General features: G+C 40.5%; 1 protein-coding gene across 2 annotated transcripts; it reads left to right on the top strand.

The window, feature by feature from the left end:
- Nucleotides 1-271: 271 nt before the first annotated feature.
- On the top strand, nt 272-20,511 carry LOC147139498 (opioid growth factor receptor-like protein 1). 2 transcript variants are annotated; one of them, XM_086045780.1, is made up of 7 exons: nt 272-641; nt 4,222-4,308; nt 14,220-14,298; nt 14,504-14,582; nt 14,721-14,787; nt 15,002-15,147; nt 17,085-20,511. In XM_086045780.1, the coding sequence occupies exons 1-7, from the start codon at nt 456-458 to the stop codon at nt 17,632-17,634; spliced, it is 1,194 nt and encodes a 397-aa protein (XP_085901906.1). In that variant the 5' UTR covers nt 272-455; the 3' UTR covers nt 17,635-20,511. The 2 variants fall into 2 exon arrangements, with proteins under 2 accessions (XP_085901906.1, XP_085901907.1); XM_086045781.1 differs by lacking the exon at nt 272-641 and adding an exon at nt 3,806-4,061.
- The last annotated feature ends 245 nt before the right edge of the window (nt 20,512-20,756 follow it).

The following is a 20,756-nucleotide window of genomic DNA, read 5'->3' as shown; positions in this document are numbered from 1 at the left end:
CATGAATTGTAAATATTTCAGAATTGAAGCCAAATGAAAATATTTAAAATAGTTTTAATTTGATTTGTGGACCCATAGTGCAAAACAAATAAAAATTCTGCTGATGAAAACGACATATAATCGCCACTTGGAAATACAAAATACAAAGGTAAAGCGATTATTTTATATGAAAGTCACACATAAAGTATAGAGGCATTTCCTTATTGTAGTTCTTGGAGTCCTATTCCTATTGGACAATACTGTATAAGCACTCGCCAGCCCTCATCAACACGCGTCCTCGTTGCTAGGCTTGAAATCTTTTGTCCCTGTCATTTACACACTTGAGTCGAGGGTACAGGGCAAGTCGGCGGCGCTCAACAGCCGCATACAAATGCCACTTTGCAACATTATAATATTAATAATGTAATATTAGATGAGGGGAACCGTCTGAGGGGAGCGGGCGCAGAGTGTCTTAAATGGGAAATTTGTTGGACAACTGGCGATTCAAGGAGCCGAGCACCGTGGAAGAATGCGACTCGACGTGGGGGTCGGACTCGGAGAGCGACGAACCGGCGGCGGAAGACGACAGCGGCATCTCCGAAAGCGTGAGCCCGGGGGAGAGCGAGTGGCCCGCCGGAAACAATGGAGACTCGTCCCCGAAGGTACAGGGGAGCTTTCGCTAGGTGGTCGCGCACGGGGAAAAAAGAGCGGAGGAGCAAGGTGGCTCCAACACGTTTGGAGGCATGCAGACCGGGACACGGAAAGGGCAAATTAAATGCAATACAATATCTGTTCATTCACTTCCACATTACGTAATTCTAAGGCGACTTTTATTCTTGACAGCAATACTGCTCCGTTGTGAAGTTTAAATCCGTTGCATATTCATGCGTTACATATTCGTTTGACGTGATGTTAAATATAAATCCGCACAGCAGCACTTCCTTGTAGCCACTGTAGACTACCTGAAGCCTGACACGACAGCCAACCATTAGAACAACCATCTCCAAAATTGTTCACATTAGAATAGATTATTTTAACACACAGGTGTCAAACTCAAGGCCCGTTGGGCCAGATCCGGCCCGTGACATCATTTTATGTGGCCCGTGAAGGCAAATCATGTGTGTTGGCTATGTTTCTTTCCAATTGGCTTCATTTTTTACACTACGGATGAGATATTGCACGCATTTGTTACCAATCCCTCCTTTATAATATATTTTTAAAGGGTTTAATAAACTATTGGCTTGCGATTTCAAAACTAGTTATCCATCAATTTGTTGTGTATATGTGTTAATATAAGGCGATCATACATTTATATGGGTTCACAGTCTTATCAGCCATCCTAGGGACACCAAAGCTATGGTGTGGCTTGTGAGAAAAATGAGTTTGACACCCATGTATATTACAATATTTATATTACATTGCAGTTTTACACCACAGAAAACTACAACCACCATAACGTCTCTTTATGATAGCGTTGAATACCAAAAGTCAGTGTTTATTACCTTTACAAAGGTAAAACTTGCACTTGTATTGTTAGGCTGCATAATGTTGTGTCTGTTGATTGTATTAGAGGTACAATGTGCTGTACATAATACAGGAAATGAAGAAATGTTATTTATATTGTTTGGCCCACTGATGATTTTCTTTCAGATCAGCTCAGAAATGTTGCTGGGTGATAGTTAAATGTTGCCTGTTATGACTTAATGACGCTATTCCGAATGAAGTTAGCAGCGATGCTGGAATTTAATTGGAGCTGCCATTATTTTCTGTGTGTTGGCATGAAAAAGATCAGAGGGTAGAAAGCCACGTCCACACGACTGTTGGGATTGCACACAATTGCTTGTTGTTCATTCAAGCTGCAACTTTGTAGAACTGTTTAGTTGTTTTTATTCATACATGAACCATAAAAAGGAGACCACATGTATAGGTGGTGAGTTATTGACTAAACAGGAGCTATACCAAATCTTTCCATTTCGAGATTTGATGTGCCTACTTGGTTTGATACACTTCTACACTACATTAGAACAAATGTATCATGCTGGGATACCTTTATTGGAAAAAATAAGAATGAAGACAGTTGAGCCAATTTGAAAACGCTTTTCGTTCTTAAAGCTGAAATGCATAGCTTCTATCGCTCCCAAAATTCTGCATTACTCAACTTAACTGTATTTATAAAGCACTTTAAGACAACCACCGTTGTATGCGAAATGCTGTAGCATACATGGAGCAAAAGTAAGTCATACAACAACAAACAATAAAACAAATTAATAATATCAATATCGGCAGATACTCAAAATTATGTGGCTCGGACTCTGACTTGGGTGCAAAAATAGATTAAACGAAACTTACTGTTCCCTGTGCTGTTGACTTCAAGGTTATCAATTAAATCAGCGGGTTGCTGATTCCAAATCAGTCTTTTAGGCTCTTTGAAAAATATTAGTGGACGGAATCCATTTTAAAATGAGGGGGACATTGTTTAGCTCACACATCTCATTGCTACAGGAGGAGCTTGCAGTTTATTTTTCCGTTTTAAGAAACCACTGCGCCCGAGAAAGAACAACCTCTCAGAGGCAGAAGGCGTGACGATGAGGTGTCAATCATTTGCCGTGCGCTCTTGCTAAGTCCCCATTTAAGATCATCATCTATCCTTCCATCCTTCGACTGCTTGTCTTCAGCCTATGCTAGCTGACTTTGGGCAAAGTTTACTACATCGTGGACTGCATGTCAATCAATCACAGGACACATACAAACAACCATTTACATACATTCAAACCTATGGGTAATTCAGAATCTTCAACCTGCTATGCATTTTTGCAATGTCAACATTCATGTAAATTCAAACAGACCCAAAACATCCTTCTATCCATTTTCTATAGCACTTAGCTAACTGTGTCGGACGAACATTGGCACATTGGGATGTCTCACCTGTTTTCTGAGGCTGAGCCATGATTGGTCGTTATCTGAGCCCTGACCAACTGTGATGTCATTTTCCCTCGGCAGAAGTGACAAAATGGCCGCCCCAGAGATGGCTAGATTTTGCTGCTTAACTCATATTCCACAAACGCAAAATTGACCACAATGCCTTGTTTCAACTAGAGGGCCTGCATGCAACATTCTTGAAAAACATATGTTTGGGGTGACTTCCCCTTTAATTGAAAAATGGAGATGGACAAAAACAAGAGCCTTTTTCTGCTTAACTCATATTCTACAAACGCAATATTAATCTGAATGCCGTGTTTCAACAAATGGGGCTGCACAGAACATAATCTTGTAAAAAATTCCTTTGGGTTAAGACAAATACATCATTGTATAAATGCAAACATTTGTTGGCTTTGAACAAAAGGTAACCACTACAAGATCTCCACTTAGGCTTGAACATGACAAATTAACGAGAAAGTTATGGTGATGACATTGTGTTTCCCTAAATAGGGAATTCTGAATCTACAGTATACACTGAAAAATAAAATGTGTTGAATTTACTCAATTTTATTTCTCCAAGTGGTTGGACAAAATAAAATAATCTGGATCCAGATATATTTTTAAATAGATTTATTGGCTATAAAAACATTTGAACAGGTTAAATGACATTTTACCTTAAATTCAAACCTGATGAAAACTCAGATTAGGTCATTCGGGGTCGCTGATGGTGTAGAGCATGGGTCTTCAACCCTGTTCCTCGGGGGCCGGTGTCCTACCTGTTTTCCATTTCTCCCTGCTGCCACACACCTGAATCAAATGACTATATAATCAGCAAGGTCTGCAGAAGCTGGATAATGACCTTGCTCATTTGAATCAGGTGTGGACTGCAGCAGGGAGAGATGGAAAACAGGCAGGACACCGGCCCTCGAGAACAAGGATTGGAGACCCATGGTGTAGAGGTGCACTCGCCTGAGTTATATACAGGCAGCGTGGGATCGGTTCCCACTCAGTGACTGTGTCTATGTGTGTGCCCTGCGACTGGCTGGCGAGCAGTTCAGGGTGCAGTCCGCTTTCGCCCATAGTCAGCTGGGATAGGCTCCAGCACCTCCCTGCAACCCAGTACAGGATAAGCAGTGTGGAAGATGACACATGACACACATGAGGTCATTATTGCTTGATTGACTATATTGCTCAACCTCAAAGTTGGTGTTAATGCTTTTATTGCAACTGGTTGACACTTAAGACATTGCATCTTTCTTTTAGAAACTACATGATCTTCTTTTATATGATTCTGTTGCATTTCTGTCTTTCTTCCTCTGCCAGCTGATTGACTCTCCAGAGTTTCTACCAAAGATGAAGAGGAGTTTTTACGCCGCCAGAGACTTGTACAAATACCGCCACTGCTATCCGGTAAATGCAGACACAAACACAAGACAAGACGTGAGTGAGCTGGACTGAACTGTTGCGCAGTTTGCGGGGTTCTGCTACTAGTTTGCACAAATGAGTGACCGTCAATCACTAGTTTTTTGTGAGTCCAAGAATTGCAGGCGACCAGCGTCGCAACAATGCAGATTTAACCCAATCCCAAATGCCATGTCGTGTCACATACGATTTCACAACAAAAAGCATGTTGTGTAACAATAATACTTACCTATGTTTACACAGTAATTTCCAGAGCTGGGCACTTGACCCTTTTTCGCCGGTCCGGCCGCGACCCTCCACCCATGACCTGGGTACCCTTCCAACCGCGAACCTCTGGCCATATTCATAAACATTGTCGACCCCCCCCCCCTCCAAAAAAAGTGTTCGTGAATGACGTCGCCGCGGGGGAGATGCTAACGGCAGAGACTTTTTAAAGATCATTAGCTGGCTAATTTCCATTTAGAACCCGCTGTGGACACGCTTCAAATGCGCCAGTAGTACTTACCCAACTGCGTGTGCTTACTTGCATTGCGAGCCCCGGAGTTGGATTTGTCGTATTGTATGTATAATTATTTGGGTCAAACAGACGGCCAGAAGTGGCAGTCAACAAGTTACTTATTTTCCACACATCCCCTCCTTCACACTTCCCAGCCTTCAAAATAAAAGCATACCAGCGAACCACTATGCACAGCAGGTTTGCTACGGCATATTACCGGAAGTAGGGAAGACGAGACAGAAGAAGTGCATCAACTCCACCTTGATGTGCCGGCGTCATCCTTGAGTGCTGCGCGCAGCTTGACTATTCTCGTGGACACAAGTTGTTTTGAAACAGTTACGTTCCAAGTCGGGGGCGTCGCTTCAAAAAGACAGTGACAACAATGGATATCGTGGCTGCTACAACACAAAGGGACTGCGATGACTAGACGATGCATTTAACTTTATTGCAAAAACGATCTGGAAGGTGGCGGCTAAGGGGGAACGTGGGTGAGTAGCTTCTTTTTACACATACGCCGCTGCCAAACTAGTTTGCTTTGCAGCAGCAGCAAGCTGCGTGGTGCATTCTCTCTTCCGTGTGGAAAACTGTATGTCATCGCAACATGTGACATAATGGACCAATCAGAGCAGCAACAATTCCTTATGTGTGCGTGGCATGTGTCGTAGACCTGTCGCCAACAGCACAATGCGTCGGTCATGTGAATCAATGCGGCAGTTGTTGCTCTCGCCGTTGCGGGAGTAGAAAGAAGCCTAAAAAGAAGCCTTTCACCGAGTAGGCTGAGATGAAATTTGGCCGCCTCGCGAGCATGTCACACGCATGAGGGCCGATTAGTGGGCCGTACTAAAATCCACTTCCGGCCATGCTTAGTCCAACCCTTTTTAAAAAATTGTCAGCCCCCACCCCCGCCCCAAAAATGGGCATCCGGCCGGGCCAGAGGGTCCGACCAGTCCGGCCCAGGGACGGACTGCCCAGCTCTGTTAGTTTCATATCTACCTGTGACTAAAAAGCAAAGTGGGGAGAGTCTCTGTTGCTTAAATGCATAATAACAATTACAATTACATTCACAATTACATTGCTGGGTACGAAGAGACATCTATACGGCCTCAGCCAAGGTGTACCAATATAGTGTATTCTTTATGCTGTATTAGGGGTGGGCTAGTACATGAAACACACAGTACATACCATGCCTCAGTATATTTTTAGTACATGTTTTGTTCATAAAGTGAACAACTTTTTTCTCTCTCTTTATTTTGATTGTCAACAAAAACTGCATTTTGCAGTGTACTTAGTTATTTAACAAATTCTAAGTTAACTGTTGACTAATTGTAAATATTGTAAAAATCTATATTTAAAAAAAAAAATGAGGCATGTGTTCCCAAAGTTTTAATTTAAGTGCCATTTGACATTTATTCAAGTGTCACGATTGAAAAAAGCATAAACCGTTCCAGTAACTGTTCCCGATACACAGGAGTGTAATAAATAAAACTCCATTCATAAAGCTCAACTTTAAGGACCTCAAATGCTCCAAAGGTATTTTGTAGAACGTGCAAAACATAACCTAACATAAGGTATCCAAAGTATCGACAGCGTATTGATACTTGGTTTTGGCATAATGACGACACAGAGTTCTATACAAATGTTTGTACAGAGCAATTTGTGGCCAAAGAAGAAATCATTACATTTTGGTGAGTGTCTGGATGGTTCATAATTCTCAATGAACCAGAAAGTAGCCTGAGCAAACAAGTACAACGCCACTTGTGTGTTTTCACAGTTAGGCTTTGGCTGAGTGTCATCTTCACACCAAGTGAGACATTCGTAAACAACGCACACAATGAGGAGAGAAGACACTCGACACAGCATTGTCTTTTCACTTGCAAGGAGAGCGCAGGAAAGTGTACGATTACAGTTCCTAAAACCCTCCTGCGCCTCCTCCCTTTTATTTTCTTAGGAGTCCCTGATTACAAAGGTGTTCCAGCTCTAAGGGAAAAGGTAGCAAAAGCAGCTGGAACACTCTGAACTTCTTTTGTCTATGTGTGTGTGTGTGTGTGTGTGTGTGTGTGTGTGTGTGTGTGTGTGTGTGTGTGTGATCCTTTATCATACATATGTGGGACCAAGCAAGTTGGGCCTAGATATGGAAAAAGCTAAAGCTAAACCCACAAGCTAATAAAGCTAACAAGCCTAATCATGAAAAATTTAACACATGAATCATTATATACATAATTATTCTTACATTCCCGTTTTCCTTACATTTGCATAGTCCATTGTTATTGTTTTATTCCTTCCCAAGGACTCAGCGTCTTACCAACGGATGCTCTTCGATAAGAGCATCGTTCCTCTTTTGCGGCTGTGTCCTACTCACATTCCACTTTCTTCACAAGCAACTTAGACTTACATGATTAAAACAAGTTTATAATGCTGAAAAAAAAAACTTACAATAATTATAAGAGTAAATATGGTATAACCTATGAACAATTATTCCATCATTCCCTCCTGTTTATCACATATTTGCTCAATCCCATTGTCCAATTTCATTTACCCATTATTATGAAAACACATATATTCACCCTCAGAGGCACAGTTAATCTGTATTCATAGTCACCTAAATCTCGAGACGATTCAGCCAGGTAACAATGATCGCCATCATCATCATCATCATCACCTTTAATGTCACGATCCCATAAAGGACACAATTGAGCCATTCGGTTACAAATGGGGGGGATTGCTGTTGTCATCTATCTATTAAGGAGAGAGTAATACAACAAACAACATCCACACAGGGTCAAGAAGCTGCAAAAACAGCGATTGATACCGAAATTGAGGACACCAGAGTTTTGCATTTTCCCAAGGCATTCATCCAGGAGTCCCACATGGAGTGTGGGACAGAGTGTTCCTTCATCCTGCCGTTCAAGGGATCAGGGTCCCTCTACGGCTTCGGTAAGGCTGCCATCTGCAGCTGTGTTGTTGGGAACGAATGTGCAGAACTGCTCTCCGATAATAGCACATACTCCTCCTGTCCCAACCAACAACACATCAACAACCGTCGTGTTTTGGAATGGCATAAGCGAGGTGGCTGATAGCTGTTCATGCACAGCTTCAAACCCACTCTGTGTCCAATTGCCCAATTTTTGTACGTTCCAATGGATGTAGTTGATCCTGTCTACGTTCTTGCTATGTTTTTACATCACCAACAAAGGAAGGACTCAAATCCTGCTGTTATCTGATTCACTAATAATTTGTACGCACTCGGAACCCCACGGGGAACACCAATGGCATCAATGCATGTTGGATCATCTTGGTTTTGCCAATTTGCTGCTCTTTTCTGATGTTGCCAATGTTCTGCCACGGCAGTGGATCATTTAGTTGTTAACTCTTGTACAGGCATGGGATGTACAGACACAGGTAATAACAAAGTCACTAGGGCACAAAGGTTTGTTACATTCATTGGTATTTTTTTTTCAAACAGTCAAGCATCTCCGCACCACCACTAGCTGTCCCCTCTTGACTGCAATCATCTTTCCATCTTGAAGAGGGAGAGGTTACCAGCACTTCACCTCTCTATGTGGTGCAATAAAAGTGTTCTCTTCCTGTGCTTGATCAAGTGTGTGGCGCACACTGCTCTTGTGCCAGTTCCCTCTCCTGACCCCTCAGGAAAGGCAAGGGGAGGACAGCCCACCTTTGTTCAGATCGCATCTCACCGTCCCGTCGATGTAAGAGGGAGCCTGGATAGTCAGTGACGCTGTGCGATGGCCAGGACTTGTGAATCCACAACCCCAAAACAGCTGGGGGAGTCCGAGGTCCTCACATCAGTCAAGGTTGTCAACACCACTTGGAATGGCCTTCCCATTGCGGCCTGGACCAACACTTGGGGTTTCACAAGGTCTGATGGGAGGCTGGCCTTCTTGCAGGGGTAGAGATTCATTTGGAAGATTCCTCTGGCATTTGATTATACATTTTCCTTGTCCAGTCCTTGTCGTAAAGCGTTTTCCTGATATACTTACTTAAGTCAATGTCTACCATTTGCCCAGGACCTAATAGGGTATTTATAATGAGTAACGCAAATAGTCTTCCATACAGAATTTCAAACGGACGGTCTTTTGTTTTTCTCTCTCTCTTTTTTTTTTTTTTTCTTACAGTGCAGCTCGTTCTTTTCACCAGTCATGCACTTTAACTGGATAACCCAAATTTTGTCCTGGTATTCAACAATATTTACAAAATGACTTCCATTATCACTCCAAATTATTTGTGGTATGCTGTAATGATATATTTACACAATGTCTTTGCCACAGTAATAGCACAATTTCAACCCATTTTGAAAAAAATAATTAGCATTAGGCAATGTTAATATTGTCCTATCTTGTTCAGTCGAATAAAAAAATCCCACCTAAAGGATACTGTGCTTGTATGTGTGACTTGTATAAAACACACTAAGTAGCATTTCCTTATGAATTATGGTTTATACAAGTCACATGCTCGACATCGATATGCAGCAAAGTGATGTTCCACAATCTATACCATCCTTCCCCCCGAAGAGACGTGACAAGGCCCACGACTCTTAATTGCTCTCCACGTAAACAAGCCTTATGGAAGGATGGGGTCACCTTCTTCACTACATATGATTCGACATTTCCTATTACCCCGTTATTTTCCCAAAAGGTTCAGTCATTACTTTGCATGTCTGCCAGTAATGTGTCGTCGAGTGGAAATCGACTGTGTTATCATCTGGTATTTGGTACATGTTGTTTAAGTGTTAGTTTATTATGAAAAGTGCTTCCCGTTTCTTTAACGCAGTACTCTAGTCTATCTTCTACTGTCCCATTCATCATTCCCACTAATCCAGCAATTTGAGGGTGGCAAGCGCCATGATTCTCAGATCAATGTGAACCATCACTCCTATCTCTAACCACAATTCGGTTAACAAAATGGGTACCGTTATCATTGTATGTTTTTTAGAAATACCATATCTGGGGATGATATCCCTGCAAAGTGCTTTTGCCACCGTCAATGCGCCTGGATGTTTGGTAGGGAATAGCTCTATCCATTCTGAAAATGCATCTACGATGACCAAACAATATTTTTTTTCGCTCCACTTGATTCAATTCAAAGAAAATCATGAATAATTTGAAATGGATATTTCGGTAATGTGGGACGTGGCCTCAAGTTACCTTGTGCATTGTGTCTTGCACCTGTTAAACATGCCCTCCAAGCATGCCCTATGGAAATTCTTGGAATAAGAATTCAAGTCTTAAGTAGTTGAATGTTGACTTATCAGGATCATGCAATATAGCAGCCCATTTCAATGGATTTCTTTTTCGGCTGCTGGCCCTTCCCTTTGAAATGACCCCCCATTGGATGTTAGGCAAGCCCCCTCTCTGTCCATTTTTAAAACCCGGTTGAAGACACATTTCTATTCTATGGCTTTTGATCACACCTGAAATTTTTGGCTCTTTTCCGGTGTCTATTGTATATAGTGTTATATGTTAATTTATTGATTCCACTTGTTCTATTATGGCCTTTTTATTGTATTGTATGTAAAGTGCTTTGTTACAGCCCTAGCTGTTTTGAAATGCGCTATATAAATAAAATTGTATTATATTGTATTGTAAAATAAGTCAGCTATTTGGTCATACATAGACGTCATTTTATTTTATTTTTTTAATGTTGCACCTATTTTAAGTAATCAATTTAACCCTTTCATGCATTTGATGATATGATTTATAATATACATTATTTTTTTTAGACTGACTAATATAGGGCGGCACAGTAGTCGACTGGTTTGCACGTCCGCTAACTGAACCTCACAGTTCAGAGGTCGTGGGTTCGATCCCTGCTCCAGCCTCCCTGTGTGGATTTTGCATGTTCTCCCTGTGCCTGTGTGGGTTTTTCTCCGGGTACTCCGGTTTCCTCCCACCTTCCAAAAACATGCTTGGTGGGTCGATTGGACACTCTAAATTGCCCCTAGGTGTGATTGTGAGTGCGAGTGGTTGTTTGTCTTTGTGTGCCCTGCGATTGGCTGGCAACCAATTCGGGGTGTCCCCCGCCTACTGCCCGAAGACAGCTGGGATAGGCTCCAGCACTCCCCGCGACCCTTGTGAGGATAAGCAGTATAGACAATGGATGGATGGATAATTAATAAAGGCGAAATCAACTTTTAAATAGCTGTCCACTGTAGTGACCACTGTGCTTGAAAGATTTAATTTTTGATATGCCCGTGTGTAAATTTCTATGTCTTTTACTGTTAACACATGCGTTTGTCCTGTAGCTGCGTCTTTAGTTGTCTTAACTGCAAATGCGTTCCCATGGGACACACTGTCTGTGCATGATGTGTGTGTTGTACACTTGCAGACGGCTAGAGTGTGTGTGCCAGTTGTATTGCGTCTAAAAGCTTTGATAAGAGTTCTGCATGCATAACTGGCTTGCCGTTGACGTTATCATGCCTCTATTCATCCAATACCATGCAAAGGTGTGTTATTGTGGCAAACGCGAAAACTGGAGTTATTTCTGCCAACTCCTGGCAATCATGTCTTGCTCCATCCTCAGGAAGTAGTAACAATGTGGCTGGATTCAACATTGTACATCTCTTTAGTCAGATGTTGTCGCAATAACAGCGTGGTCATACAAGTTAAATGTCTCGCTAGTGATAAAAGATCATGGTCGTTTGTTAAAACAATGCAGAGCCTGCACGTGGCACTCTCAAAATCAGGGGATGGAACAAAACTATGGTTGCACTTAAAAAAAAGAAAAAAAAACCAACAACAACTGGAAACTGAGGCACCCATCCATTGCTGCACTTGTTTGTACAGCAATGCTGCAATAACTGCTCTTACACAGTGCGGCAATGCACTGTCCAATTCGAAAGAAATAATATGCCATTAGTTTTGTTTTGTCTCTATGCACCAAAACTGAGGTCAAAAAATGACCTTTACAATCTATCAACTGAATAAGGGGTCGCCATAATATAAGATAATGCTGTGCTTAACACTAAAAAAACGTTCCTGCATCATCGGTCTACCTTAAAGGTGATGCCATTTGTGGTCTTCCCCATACATTATTTTACCAATGATTCTCGCATAATTTGGAACCCAAATTCAGCAATAATTTGTTAGACCTTAAAATGACATCATCCGCTCCTTTGTTTGATGTTTTGGAGCCTGGAGAATTGCATTTATTTTTTTCTATTCCCGACTACAATTATTATTCCAGCACTAAGATTGCGTCCCAAATATTTGACTTGTTGTTTCTACATTCGTAGTTTATTTTTGCTTACTTTGTGCTCTTCTTCAGCCAAATGTTATAATAATGAACAAGAATTGTTCCGCCGTGTCGCAGGGTCAGACGAGAGGAGCAGAGGGCCCAGGTGCCCTTCCCTGATGTCTGCACCGCCGCTCAAGTCACTATATCTTCGTTTCTTACTTTTTGCCCATTAAACGCTTCTGCTATATGATTGATTCCTGTAACACAGCTACTTTATGTGTAATTAACTTAACCATTAAAAACGTGTTCAGCTATCGATGTGTCTAAATGTTGGATCTTATCAGGATCCTGTTTTTCAACAACCTTTCAATCCTTACATTGCTTTTTATGATTTAATTTTACTACCCATTGGTCCCATTGTATAGACAATTTGGTCCAGTTTGCTAACACCTAGGGTGTTCTAAAAGCTAGATTTTTATCAGTAGGACAGCAATTCAAATTTCCTATTGTGGTAATTCTCACTTCAACCTTTTCAGGTGGAGAATTCTTGCTTCTGCATCCACACCAGTCTGCTGTTCATAATCCTACTACATTATATGGATTAAAATACCTAGTGGTATTTTAATCCATATAATGTAGTAGCCTAGTGGTATTTTAATTCTCAATCACTCTGTTCACTTACACACTTCACACAGGGTTTCACAAACGATTTGCACAAACATACATGCATATAATTTAAGTATACACAGGTCTTCGCCATTCTTTTCTTTTTCACAGTTTTTTTTTCTCGTTTAGTTCTTATTTAATCCTGCAGGTTTATTATTATTATTATTTTTGTTATTTTCTTTTTTAAAGTTGGCCAGCAAAGCCATATCTTGTAATCCAAAGGTTTGAGTATTGTATTTTCGAAGGACAGTGACCCTCCACAAATGTCCAATCTTTGCATGCGAGGTTTCGAATAGGATCACTTTTATTACCGATTTTACTGTTAGCTTTCCCCTTTCTTTTGATGTAGGGTCAGTTTTATGACACCTAGGGTGTCCTTCACTGACTTTTACCTTAAAACAGGGTGACAATCAACACAGTGTGTGGCAATCCTCAAGCTTCTACCACAAGTGGCGGAGGATTCTTGCCCATTGCGTCCACATAAATTTGTCACTTACAATCCTGTTTATATCCACTCACACAGTTTACACAGTCACACTTTTAGTAGCGTGTTATCATGGAAATTAGTACGTACAGGACTCAGTTGCCCTAACAGTTTTATAGACTCACTTTGTCTTGCCATGATAGGGACTAGTATTCTCAAGGCTTACACAGTTTTAAAGACTAACTCTGTCTTACAGTTTTAAAGATTAACTCTGTCTCACAGTTTTATAGACTCACTCTGACTTGTACCACTTGACAAGGGACTGGTATTGTCAAGGTTTTTTACCAGTGCGCAATTCACTCATCCACGAGTGTCATGAATTTCCTACTCACCCAGAGATGTCTTCACTCCTCCGGCTCCCCGTCAAACATTCAGTTCCCAGAAGTGGAGCCAAGGACCAGTTCCGGAAAGGGTCTTAGAGCCGTGGCCACAGACTTTATCCGTAGGTTGACTCTACAGCTGGAAACTTCAGGCATATAGCGATCCGGCTCGAAGGACCAATTTAATGTCAGGTTCACACCGAGTGAGACATTAGTAAACAACGCACACAATGAAGAGAGAAGACACTCGACACAATATTGTCTCTTTACTTGCAAGGCAAGCGCAGGGAAGTGTACGATTACAGTTCCTAAAACCGTCTGCCCGGCTCCTGCGCCTCCTCCCTTTTATTTTCTTAGGACTCCCTGATTACAAAGGTGTTCCAGCTCTAAGCGAAAGGGTAGCGAAAGCAGCTGGAACACTTTGAACTTTTTTGTCTGTGTGTGTGTGGGGGTGTGTGTGGGTGTGTGTGTGGGGGTGGGTTTGTGTGTGTAAGCCTTTATCATACATATGTGGAAGCAAAGCACACCAAGCAAGTTGGGCCTAGATATGGAAAAAGCTAAAGCTAAACCCACAACATAATAAAGCTAACAAGCCTAATCATGAAAAATCTAACACATGAATCATGATATACATTATTATTCTTCCACTGAGGCACACACCGAGTGTGCAGGGTGATAATATTTTAACATCGCTTTTGCCTCACAATAATATTGTTGTTGTTTTGTGTATATCTGTGTGCAGGATTATAAAAAGTCCCGGCAACCCAACGAGTACCGTAACCTACGTTTCTACCTTAACAAGATCCCACTCGTACCTGACGGTGAGCCAAACACATATATGCGCATATAGTTTGTGCACAAGACCGATTGCCTATGTAGAGAGAGACAATGTTGGCTCAAGTATTAATGTGTTTTATTTGCCAAAAGTGTTAGGGTTTAATTTGGAAAGACCAGCAGACGAGTGAAGTGAGTCCATACATTCAACTAAATGTCCGTGCCATCTTACAATGTACACTGTCTTATTAGGCATCTACATAGAAGAGATTTTGACCAGGTGGAGAGGTGATTATGACAAGCTGGAGCACAATCACACCTACATTCAGTGGTAAGTAAAAACTGTGTTTTTTTTGTGTGTGGCACCATTGAAGTTGTAACTACACAAAAAGGTTTGATGGATGACAGTCCTGATATTTCATATTTTGTTGATGAACAAATTTTTTTTTCCTCAATTGCTGGATGGAAGGCTGTTCCCATTACGAGAACAAGGGCTAAACTTCTACGCACATGAACTGACTCAGGATGAGATTAAAGTAAGATGCACAGTACACAACTTCATGAACACTACACATAGGAGCAGTGCATCTACAGTTTTGCATTGCTCAAGAAATGTTGTTTTTGCTGCAAAAAACAAGTCTTCACAAATACCTCCCTGTGTTTGTGATTTATTGACAATCAGAAATATTACTACCACAGACAGTTAAAGGTAAATTACTCATTTTAATTGCCATTAATGACTCCTCTCAGGAATTCCAAAGCACTCGAGAAGCCAAGCGGAGGTTCTTGGCAGCTTATTCCCTGATGTTGGATTTCTACGGCATCAAACTACTCGATAAGAGCGGAAATGTTGCTCGTTCTTCCAACTGGCAGGAGCGCTTCCATCACCTTAATGAGTAAGTAAACAAATGAATGAAAGGTAGAGATTTGGACCCTATTGTCCAATCGCGGGAATGCATATTGATTAAGTTTTTGTATTCCCTCCCGTGTGCACTGGTCAGTGTGATATAAATACCCAAATTGTATATCTGCATCACCTCGTAGTTTGCAATGCTTGTTGCACACTATTTTGCGAAGCCTCCGCTACTTACAAGTTACGAGTTGAGGCTGGATAACTAACATGGCTAAACCTGATGCAAAGGCAAAAGTTCACTTTGCATCTGGTGTCTATAAAGCATAAGTCACTACTCATCGCCTCTACAGCAGCGAAAAAGCTGCATTTCTTTAAGTAGCGTTATGACGAAGACGAAGGGAAGCCGGGGAGGAAGACGACACCAAGCCATGTTAATTGCTAAGCTATCAAAATACAGTCGCAAAACACCGAAATAAGTGCTTATGTGCACTTGTCACATGGGTCTAGCTGGAACCGCATTACAACTGAGAGTAATTAGCTTGCGCACAACAAAATATCAAGCAACTTAAGTAATTGGGGATAAAATAAAACAGATTACCGTAACTAGACAGTTATCAAGACCGGAAATAACGGACAATGTCACTGCATGTCAGCTGAGAGGAAGTGGTATGGGCTTAAAAGTATATTAGTTAAAAATATATTAGTTACATAATGAATATTTAAAATATAAGAACCTTTATTAGTTCCACGTTGGAGAAATTTGCATTGATTTAGCAGCAACAGTGGAGACAGACAAATAGACAAATAGAACATTTGCATGCCAGAAAAGACATTTTTACAAAGAAGCATAGGTGGGCATTTTACTAAATTTTGCTGGTCTGTCATTCGCCAGTCCCTCATTTTTTGTGACAAACTGAATTGCAATCGTTGGTCTGTCCGTCAGTTAAGTCCATCAGAAGTCCATAGTTGGTCCCCCGAAGCAACATCAGAAAAACGGGAGTCTGCCCATGATGGACTAACGGAGGCGGTTAGTGACGATTACACTGACGGATGAAAACCCACGTCCATCATTTTGCAGTCCGTCATTTTTGAATGGTGTCAGGAAAATGAACGTGTGTCAGTAACGGACTGATAGACCGGTCCGTCACTCACAGGATGCCCCTGTCTGCAAAGAAATATGTTGCACAAAACAGAAACCTGAAATATTATGTGTTAACTATTCAAACTATCAGCAACATTATATTGAGTGCTGATTGTTAATTTTGACATTTGAGATCTGATTAATCTAATTTAATAGGCTTGTTTTCTTTACTACATTTGAAAACAGAATCGGTAAAGGCTAATTAATCCAAGGGCTCAGTAATTTCAATGAAATATAGAAAAATAAACTGAAAGCCAGTTGTACCATTTTCATTTAAATATATAATTATATATAATAATATCAGCAATATTATTTTTTGTTTGCACTGTTTTGCACTAGGGGGATCTAACATTTAATTCTGACTTGAGATTTGCACAATTAATGATATCTTATATAAAGAACCTATTCAGAGAGTATTCGTGTAGTAATTATTATTCATGAAAAATATTTATGCAATTTATTTTATATCGTGATATATGCCGTTCCTGTGAAGGGATGCAACTGACACCGTGATATGAATTTTGGGTCATATCGCACAGCCCTAATTTACACCACTGGTTCCCAACCGTTTTTCCACCAGAGACTGCTTCATGGTAGTACAGATTTTTCGCGGACTAGCAACGGGGGGTTACTTACATTACTTCCCAATTTGGATGTATATGCATATGCATTTATATGCAATCTGCCTGTGCGAACTGATGGTTCGGGTCCACTGATCTCCACAATGGATCCGACTACACTTCTGGGGAGTGTCTGTAATATGCTACTGTATCTGGTGGAAACATTGTGGTCGTGTGGCCTGAATGAACCAATATTCTCTAATGCGTCTCTTTGTGAAGGTCACAGCACAACTACCTGCGCATTACTCGCATTCTGAAGTCGCTGGGCGAGCTCGGCTATGAGTTCTTCAAAGCTCCATTGGTGTGCCTGTTCTTGGAGGAGTCACTACATCGGAACACTCTTCCCAACATGCAACACAGCGTCCTGGAATACTTTGTATACACCATCCGCCGGCCAGCCGCCCGCAGACAGCTGCTGCGCTACGCCCGCCAGCACTACAGGCCTGCTCACGCCTTCCTCTGGGGTCCGCCACCTAAGAGATCCAAACCTAGAAGCGGGGATGTTGGTGCTAGTGTCGGGGCTGGGAGCAGTGGGATCCGAGCTCCTGCTCCCACACCTGAACCACAGAGGCGGGGGGAGATGAGCACCACCCCTGCCTCTGCATGTAGCGGGACACTTGTGTCTTACCATGATGCCGCAGTATGCCAGGATGTGGCCGGAGAGATCCTGAATGGATACACAACACTGAGCTCCAGCTTGGATGGACTGGACGGAGCACTTATTGTGATGCTGGAGAGGAATGATTACAGTGAGGCTGTTCCTTTGTAAGGTGCCAATCGTCTGCTCTCAGCGATACTGGCTTTTAAAAGTAAAGTAGATGTTAACGTGAAGAAAAATCAGCTTTTTAGGAATCATAGGAGCAATAGGAAAGTAAACTAAGATAAAACAGCTTATTGCATTAATCATAGTTAGTGTAGAAAATCCTAAGGGCTTATTATAAACATATTTGCCGTTGATTAATTTAAGCTATGCTAGAGAATGTTGGCCAGGACAAGAAAACAAAACCACATATGGACAAAATATCCAAACCATGTGAAACGGTTGAGGCCCAAATCAGGGACATTTGAACACAAGACTAAATGGCCTTTTATTTTTGGGAGTTGGAGTTTTCACCATCATGGTTGCTGATGTTTTGGGGCACTTGAGAAGCAGTGCTTGTCATGCTGATCCACTGATACAATTAATCAAACCCTGGAAGTGGAGCCGAGGTAGGAACCAGGATGAAGCCTACTTTGTATAACAATGTGAAGAGAGATTTCAGGGAGAACCTTTCTATTATTACTTTTCAAACTGAGTAAACAACGTAAAGGATCATACAAAGTAGTATAAGAACACATAGCAATACTTTATCAATTATATACAGTATATATTTTAGAGTAAAATTCAGGTTTTGTCACTGAACGCTGTTAAAGTAGGTGCAAGTTGAAACATATATGTTATATTTCAATACTCCTTTTAAAGACAATGCACTCCTTCTGCAAAGACGCTAATGTGACTCACTGGTATTTATAGGCTTTTAACATGGGCCATGCATTTTTAGTGACATCACTACTGTCTTTTTAAAAAGATTTAATGCAATAAATAACTGCAGGTCAATGATACAAAAATAGCCAAATGTACTTCAAGGGAATAAAAAAACAGTTTGCGTTCCAGTCTTGATTAACCCAAAACTCTTATATTTCTGCAACATCTAATTTTTAGTGCCTGGCTTTCAGGATCTACTGTTGTGACTGAAAATAATAGGTAGGTATTCAAAATAAGTATTCGTAAATCCAAATCATCCAATAAACAATTAAAAGTGTTATACATCAAATTTATATGCATAAACAATTTATAGATCCTTAATCATGACACTCATTTGTAAAGTGTGTTGTACAGTACCTCCAAATATTATTTACAAACAAATTATCAATAGTGTTGGTTTGCTTTGTCAAATATAGTATAATGCGTATCTTTTTTGCCTGAAAAGAAAAGCCAAGACTGCTACTGGACGAGTTTCCATTGTATATACAAAATCTACAAGCCTCCATGTATTATACTGTAGGTAGTGAACTATTATGGAGTTTCGGGCTACATTGAAAATAAAATTGATTACGCAAATAGTCAGACAATTAAAAAAAAAAAAAAAGTCAGATTTCAAGGAAAGAAGTATTACTATGAGAGAATAAAGTTGGAATGTTATGAGAATAAAGATGTAGATTGAGCAATGAGAAATATTGAGAACCCTCCCAAGTTAAAGTTAATTAGTTTGACAAACAGTGAAACTTGCAAAACTTGTCACCGTGGTGCATCAAGACCATCGTAACTGGGAGCCGTTAAACGTTATTTGTGCTCTTAGTAGGTGCCAAATTTGTTTTTTGCAGTTTTACATTTATTTTCGATGTGGCCCTTTGTAAGGTAGGAATGAAGGTTTGCAGAACATGTGACATTGGAATATGGCTGCCTGTGTCACCTGAAGCCTTCTGTACCCAACCGGCTGCAAATAACGGGCCTCAGTCGAGTGATGTGTGGTGTGCTGAACTTTTTTGGGACAATCGTCGTCTTCCTGTTAAAAGCGCAGTGAGGTTACGTCATATTGCTGTTGAACTGTAGAGACTGCTGTATATACACAAGTGCAACCTATACATTTTAGGATTCACAATCATATTTAAAGTTACTGTATGTACATTTCAACAAGTGGTACACGTAGGCAGTTTTCAGCAAGGCTATATGACAAACTGACTGTGATAGTGAATTGTGTATGAACTATGAGCCCATCAATGTGACTTTTTAATACTCTATTATGAGGTTGTCAACATGCACTCCCCCCCTCAAAAAAGACACAATTCTTGTTTTGTTTATATGTGTTTGAGTGACCAGAGCCTTATATTGGACTGATATTAATTGTGTTATAACTTAGCCTCTATTGAGTATCTAAATGTAGATCCTGTATTGGCATCATCACTTTAGTTTTTTTTAAAATGACAAATATAAACAAGCACCACAGAAAGCATGTCTTTTACTCAGCCATACAGGCCTTAGCATCACACCGTTTTCAAATAAGAGTTGGCAGATGCTTGTGTTTGTAAAGAGAAAACGCCTTCACTGACTTCCTGACTAGTGTTCTTCCTTCAGGCTTGGTTGTACCACAGCCTTGCATTTGATAAAATTGTAAAATAAACCTTTCAGGTGAAATGTGTGTTCACATGGGCTAAACCATTTGACTATTTAGCATACTGTAGGTATTATCTATATACAGTACAGTATGGGGGTGCGTATAACTGATACTATTAAGTGCCTCTTTTGTATTTTATTGGTCTGAAAGGATAGTATATTCTTGTGCATTGTTTTTTGTATAGGATATATATATATATATATATATATATATATATATATATATATATATATATAGTGTGTGTCTGTGTGAATTCAGGATGAGTAATTATTTGCATTAAATAAAGGAATATACTGTATCTCAACTTTGTGGAAGACTGTCGGAAACATCTTGGAGTAGTTTGTATTGGGCTCATTTAATCAATAGGATTGTTCCATGTTTCACTATTGTTATATTAGTACTTTATGGATTTTACAGTATTAGTAAGACTATGTAGGACACACTATTTCAAAATGAATGTGCACAATATGAAATAAAAATTGGGCTTGTGGATGTAAGTTTAGTTTGTGTTTTATTTACACAAATCTATGAGGTTTCACAAAACTGTATTTAGAGCTTAGAGGGACTTGGGCAAATTATAACTTGATTAATTAACTTTAAATTAAAATTTAAAAAAAAAACAATCATTATTTTAATTACAATATTTATCCAGACCTACAAAATTTACCCCCCCCCCCCCCACACACACACACATTTATATACATATACAGTACAGGAAATAAATACTGTATGGTCC

Source organism: Filicampus tigris, chromosome 11, assembly GCF_054856515.1.
Source record: "Filicampus tigris isolate MCC_2025a chromosome 11, RoL_Ftig_1.0, whole genome shotgun sequence".
NCBI lineage: Eukaryota > Metazoa > Chordata > Actinopteri > Syngnathiformes > Syngnathidae > Filicampus > Filicampus tigris.
The sequence above is the reverse complement of the archived record's forward strand: the minus strand, read 5'-3'. Positions and strand labels throughout refer to the sequence as shown.

What these genes read in the sequence shown, in the direction of transcription:
- LOC147139498 (XM_086045780.1), top strand. Translation starts at nt 456, where the DNA reads ATGGGAAATTTGTTGGACAACTGGCGATTCAAGGAGCCGAGCACCGTG. An exon ending in TGACTCAGGATGAGATTAAA is followed by an intron (nt 14,788 to 15,001) that starts GTAAGATGCACA and finishes GACTCCTCTCAG; the next exon opens with GAATTCCAAAGCACTCGAGA. An exon ending in CGCTTCCATCACCTTAATGA is followed by an intron (nt 15,148 to 17,084) that starts GTAAGTAAACAA and finishes CTCTTTGTGAAG; the next exon opens with GTCACAGCACAACTACCTGC.